Genomic DNA, 6000 nt, shown 5'->3' on the forward strand with positions numbered 1-6000 from the left:
TTTCTCCCCTTTACGGCTAAAATCCTCTGAAGAGTAGCCTCTACCAGCCGGCTCCAGTTTCTCTCCTCCTGCTCTCTCTGCAAACCACTCCTGTCAGCCTTAGGCCTTCACCATTTCGCCGAAACTCCTCACATCAAGTCAGGGTCACCAGTGGCCTGCGTGTAGCTAAGTCCACTGGTTAGGTTGTCCTCTTGCCTCTCAGCAGCGTTTGACACCACTGACTGCTTCTGCCTCTTGACGCACTGTCCTCACTGGATTTTCTGGACAACAACTCTCCTGGTTCTCCTCCTGCTTCATTGGTCTCACCTTCTCAGTCTCCTCCTCCTTTTCCAGCCTGAGAAGGTTGGAGTGTCCCAGGGCTCAGCCCGGGGCCTCGTCTCTTCTCCATCTACACTTTCGCCCTCGGTGATCTCAGCCACTCTCAAGGCTTGAAATAATATCTGCCATCAGTCGACTCCCAAATACATACCTCAACTCAGTCCTCATTCCCAAACTCGACTCCGTACCCAGCTCGTCAGCATCTTCTCGCCTTGTCCAATAGAAAGCTCAGTTTCAACGTGTCCGAACTGACCTCCTGATCTCCCCCCAGCAAGACCTGCTGTCCTACAGTCTACCGCATCGATGCACTGCCCTCAGACTCCTCTCACACACGGCTGCTGTGAAGAGTAAATGAGGTCACAGATGCAAAGAGCCCAGCACAGTTCCGTGTATGGTCGTCACTCAGTATGGTAACGGTTGTTGTAACTATCACGTAGAGAGAGAAAACCAGAGGATGCTTTTCGGGGAAGGAAGTTGGGAGGTGGAGGGAAACTGAGCACAGGTGCTGGGAGACAACCTGGATGCAGGGCCTCAGGGGGCACACTCCTAAGAGCAGAGCCAGAGGGCAGAGCTGGCGGGGGCAGGTAGGAGTGAGGTGCAGCTAGAAGTCAGGCCAAACCCAGGACCATGCCAGAAAAGCTCCTGACTATGCCAGAGACTTTGGACCTTTTTGGATCTCAAGTGCATAAGAGAGTAAAGCACACAGATGACCCAAAAGAAACTCCCCAGGGCTTCACCAAACGGGGTCTAAGAGTTAAAAGCCTCTTTTTTGCCATCTTCCTCTTGCCACTCCAGTCCTCAAGGATTCTCTTCCAAAGACTGATACCTCAATGACAGTTAGCAACAGGACATTTAGCATTTCCCTGTCCAGCTGTAGTCTAAGGGGCCCCATGGCTGAGGCCTGGTCTCCCCAGAGACAACCCCAAGCTTCACCAGGGCAGAGGGCACCCGTGTGTCCCCACAGAGCCCTCTGCTCCAGAACCCAACAGGCCCTCGGGTAGGACCAGATTGTTAAAGAGGAGGCAGGAATTTTCCTGCGCAAGATGGGAGTATAAGGAATCCCTAAATATTTTTATATTTCTTCAGGCCTTCATGCTTCTTGGTGAGAACTTCCCTGGCCTCCCCTCGAAAAGATCAATTCTACATCCTCCTCAACATGTACGCAGTTCCTATCTCCCGCCCTTGCTTTATTTTTCCTCCTTAGCACTAGTCACTATCATACTATATATTTAATTTACATCCCCAGTAAAACGAAGCCCCAGTGAGCCAGGGATTTTTGGCTATTTGGTTCACTGCTGTATCCTCAGCTCTTAGAAGAGTGCTTGGAACATCGGAGGAGCTCAAAATATTTTTTTCAAATGAGTAAGTTATTAGCTACGCGCATTTAAGCATTTGCTCTGTGCTAGAGACCTCACTATACACTCTGTAGTACCTTACTTAGGGCATTTCATTGTCATAACAACTCTGCAAGGTAGTGTGTGAATTATTTCTATTTTCCAGATGAGAACAGTGAGTCTCTGAGAAGTAAAATCCCTCACCCAAGCTCACGTTATTTCTCCATGGCAGGGCCAGGCAGAGATCTGTCTGGCTCCAAAACCTTAACCATTACCTGTGCGGGATGAGCTGTGTTCAGGTGGAGAGAAGGTCCAGAGAGAGATAAAGGAAGACGCAACAGAAAACCTCTGGAAGAAACTGTTTAGCACTCGAGACCAGTGCTGTCCAGTAGACCTTTCTGCAATGATCGCGAAATGCTCTATACCTGCGCTGTCAAATACGGTAGCCAAGTGTGACTAGCGCAACTAAGGCACTACATTTTAAATTTGATTTCATTTTAATTAATTTAAATTCAAATAGCCATACTTAGTAAATGTCTACCGTATTCGAGAGAACAGCTCTAGACCTTTAAGACTGACCTGGAAAAGCCCAGATTTGGTGATGGGCACGCTCTGGCTCACAGGTGGGCCGGTGGCAAACAGGCCTGGTGGGACAGGAGAAGCGGAGGGGAACTGACAGCAGTGAGCACCGGGTTGGCTTTGTGTCATCCTTACAAACACCCTCTAAGGGGAGGATTTGTTAACCCAGTCCGCAGAGGGAGACGCGGAGGGTCAGAGATGAGATATGCAGTGAGGGTCCACGTGCCGCCGTCTCAGGGTCTTGGTCCACGCCCCCTTCTCCGACACCTTGTCCTTGGGTAGCTGGTACCCAGCGGGACAGGTCAGAGGGTTTCTCAGTCCCTCTTAGGTATTTAACCTTGACCATTTTCAAGCTCCTTTTAAGGTAGACTCTCAGGGTGGCTGATCCCAGGGCTTCACAGGACTCAATAAATGTTTGTTGCAATGAGTAAACAAGAGGCAGAGCTAAAGTGGGGAGAGATTTCTGGCAACTAGAAGCCCAGTGGGGGAGGGCCCTCCTTCAGTTCCTCAATCACACCACTTAGCCAGTCATCCTAAAACTTGCGAATCACTAGGGGTGTTTGTCGAAAAGGACATTTCCTGAGCCTCACTTCCAGACATTTCTCTTCAGTAAATCTGGGGTGGGGGCCAAGAATCAGCATTTTTGTCAAGCACCCAACCCCCACCCCCAGTGCATGTGGCACACCTGCACACACACACACCAATTCTGATTCAAACAGACCCAGAACTACCCTTTTAAGAAATACTGGTTTAGGGTGAGACTAGGAATGCAGGTAGACATTGGGGGCAGAAAGAGGTTGCTGTAAAGGGAAGTTCAGAGGCTGAGACAGGACTCTGAGAGATTTAAAGGTGTACGTGTATGTTTTGCACACCGTCTTGCATTGCAGATCATGGAAGGAACCTGAGTCACCGAGGTCCAGGCCTTCCACACCCAACACCTACGTCCCAGCTAATCCAGGCCCCTAGACGGCGATTCACCTGAGTGGCCCTGCCAGCTGTCGGACGTGTGGGCAGCAGTTGATCCCAAGGAAAGTGGGCCCACAGCCCGGAGAGCCAGCGGATTTCCCCTCTAAACTAACTCCAGCCTCTGCTACCCCTCTTGGCCCCTTACTTCTCCAAAGCAAGGCATCTCACAGTCATTTGCTCCATGCTTCCTGTACAATGTCTTTATTTTTGCTCTCAAGTTTGTGGGCTGAGTCTCTGTGGGTGTGGGAGGGGAGCTGGGTATTTTCTACTTCTCTGCATTTTCCTTCTGAACTGGGAGGGCTTTCACTTCCTCCCCAAACTCTCAGTTCTGCCTTTCACAGCCTGTCCACGCCTTGAGACCACTTGGCTCGTCCCACCTGAGCACCAGGAAAATGGAGAACTGGCTGCAACCGGCTGCCCTCGCAGTAACTTGCAGCCACTTAGGAGCAAAAGAAAGCAGCAGCTACAGCAGTAACCTCCCTGGGGCAGGTGCCCTGGGGCGTGGTGTGAATAGCAACACAGGCAGGCAAGGAAGCCTTGTGCCCTCCTGGGCGACCCAGGCCTCACCCCTGCCTTGCCTCCATCTGATAAAACAGTGGGCAAACCCAGGCTTTCCCTTCCCTTGGCCTCTTCTGCCCAGCACTCAGCCATCCAGGGGTGACTCTCATCTTGGCCCCCAAACACCCCCAGCTCTGCCTGCTGGGCTAGGATCTACCACCCCCGAGCACAGGGCCATGGAGGGGTGGGCCTCCACCAACTAGGCCTGACAACTTCCCATCCCAACCTCTCTGAACTTCAGCCTCCTCTTTGGAACAAAGTATTATTTAGATCCAGTGGAGAATTAGAAAACGTGTGTAAAGCCTAGGTGGCCTCAATCAACAATGGCTGTTACTGGCAGGGGTTATAAATGTGTGCTGAGAAAAAGAATCCCTTTACTTTCCTCTCCCAAGCACGAGGAACACAACCATTCAGAAGGCAAAAGAGACCTGCAGGCACACCAGCCCCTGGCTCTCTCCAGCAGGGAGGGGTCAGGCTGAGGGTGTTCACCCAGGGTAGGAGCGCCGTGCGGTCTCGCAGTGAAAGCCAGAGCCACCGTCTCCCCAGCCATCTGTTCCCAGAAGCCTGCCGGCTGCCCCCTTGGTTTTCCGCTGTGTCCTCAAAGAAGCCCTCAGACCCTAAAATAAACCTCTGGAGAAGCAGTTGCCCAGCTCCTCTAGAAGAGAGCCTAGACGCGCAGCTGGGCATGCCGCCAGAGCCCAGAGAAAGGACTAGCGGCCAAAGGTACATTACAGTCCACAGGAGCAACAAGTGCCCCGCGCCCTCTGCCTCAACCCTCCTTCTCTCGTCTGGAAGTGGAGTCCAGTGCGTGCCAGCCTCAAGACGTCCCAATCCCTGGCCAACCTCCCCACTTGGCTTAAATTCCCAGGGCTGAGGCACACGGCTTGCTAGAGCTGGTGTCTGCCTAAGGGAGTGCGGGCAGCAGGCAGCGGGAGGGTCCGTGACTCAGCGCCCATGATGTCACTCCCTTCACAGTCAAGGCACTGCCATCCACACATAAACACGGGGGGCTGAGGGGAGAGCCAGGCGGGATGCCTTCCCCAAAGCTGAGGGGCAAAGGGGGCGCTGGTACAAAGGACGCCTCGGGCAGGAACTCCACCCCGCGAGGGCATCTCCTTTTAAAGTAAGCCGGGCCGCAGTTGTGTAAGGACTCCTGGGGCACTGGGAAGGAGACAAGGGAATCAGGTTTCTGAGAACACACCAAGTCCTGTACGCAGACCGCAGGGAGCTACCCGGCCGCAGGGCAGTCACGGGGAAAGCGCGCCCGGCCAAAGGCGCAGGACGCAGCAGGGGGCGCGCGAGCGAGCGCCCGCCACCGGACAGCTGGGTCAGCCCGGTGCCTCACCTCGTGCCGCGGGAACCCAAGCTAGCCCCGGACAAGGGGAGCCGTCACCGCTCCGGCCTCCCTCCGCCGCCCCGCGTCTGCGGCGCCCACAGCGGTTCCCTCACCCGCCAGCTGCTCCAGCCCTCCAGATGCGCCCGAAGCCCTTACCCAGCGCGGGGCAGCCCCCCGGGGCCAGCGCCGTCCCGGGCGTCGCAAGCAGGGCGGTCAGCAGCGCGCAGCGGACGGCCAGCATGCTTCCTCCTCGGCTAATGCCCCATGGTCCCAGAGAGGCGGGCGGGCGGGCGGACGCGCGGGTCGGGAGCGGGCGGCCGGGGCGGGGCGGGGCGGCGGGCGGGCTTAAGCCCCGAGGGCAGCCCCCATCCCCTGGGGGCCCGCGATCTGCACGCACTGCGAGTCCCCGATCCCCGCGCCGCTCTCGGCTCGGCTCCCTCTGGCCACGCTCCGTGTCAGTGCGACTTCCCACTTACACATGACTCAGAGCAGCGGACGGTCCTGGCAAAGCAAGAAAACATTTGAGGAACTCGCACTGGAGTTGTCTCTCGGCCGTTCCAGGGTTTTGTTACGAAAGCCGAAGCGGATGGCGCAACAGCCCCGCGCACCGGCCGAGCGGAGGGGTGGCTTCCTGCCGCAGCGCCGCACCTGAGCCGCGAGGGCAGGATCCCCGAACCCGGCGGGGGCGAGCTCAGCCGGCGGCCCTCCTCCCGACTTCTGTTGATCAGAGCAGGGGAATCAAACACCACTGGCTCGGTTTTGATTTTTGGTTTCGTGACCAGGATTACTCTGTGAAAGGAGCACCTGGCGAGCCCTGGAGGAGGCGATGTGCCTTTTACCGTTACAGTAAAGCGGTGCTTGGCAGCCCTTTCTGACCCTTGGAATCACCTGGGAGCCCTGAAAACCATC

At 55.6% G+C, this 6000-nt stretch overlaps 1 protein-coding gene across 7 annotated transcripts in view; it reads right to left on the minus strand.

Annotated features, from left to right (window-relative positions):
• IL6R (interleukin 6 receptor) overlaps positions 1–5546 on the minus strand; it is a 50284-nt gene extending 44738 nt beyond the window's left edge. For 3 of the 7 annotated variants that reach the window (XR_016393766.1, XR_016393770.1, XM_089914598.1), the window contains exon 1: positions 5248–5544. Coding sequence is in view for 5 of the 7 variants with exons in the window: in XM_089914598.1 (XP_089770724.1) it covers positions 5248–5332 (85 nt within the window). In the remaining 2 variants the exon portion in view is untranslated. Of the gene's footprint in view, positions 1–5247 lie in introns of all 7 variants that reach the window. The other 4 variants (XM_089914579.1, XM_089914607.1, XM_089914584.1 and 1 more) reach the window with 4 other exon arrangements.
• Positions 5547–6000: the final 454 nt, after the last annotated feature.

The sequence above is a fragment of the Delphinapterus leucas genome, chromosome 1 (genome assembly GCF_059928025.1).
Source record: "Delphinapterus leucas isolate spDelLeu-1000000601 "Yukka" chromosome 1, BTC_Dleu_Yukka2, whole genome shotgun sequence".
Classification (NCBI taxonomy): Eukaryota; Metazoa; Chordata; class Mammalia; order Artiodactyla; family Monodontidae; genus Delphinapterus; species Delphinapterus leucas.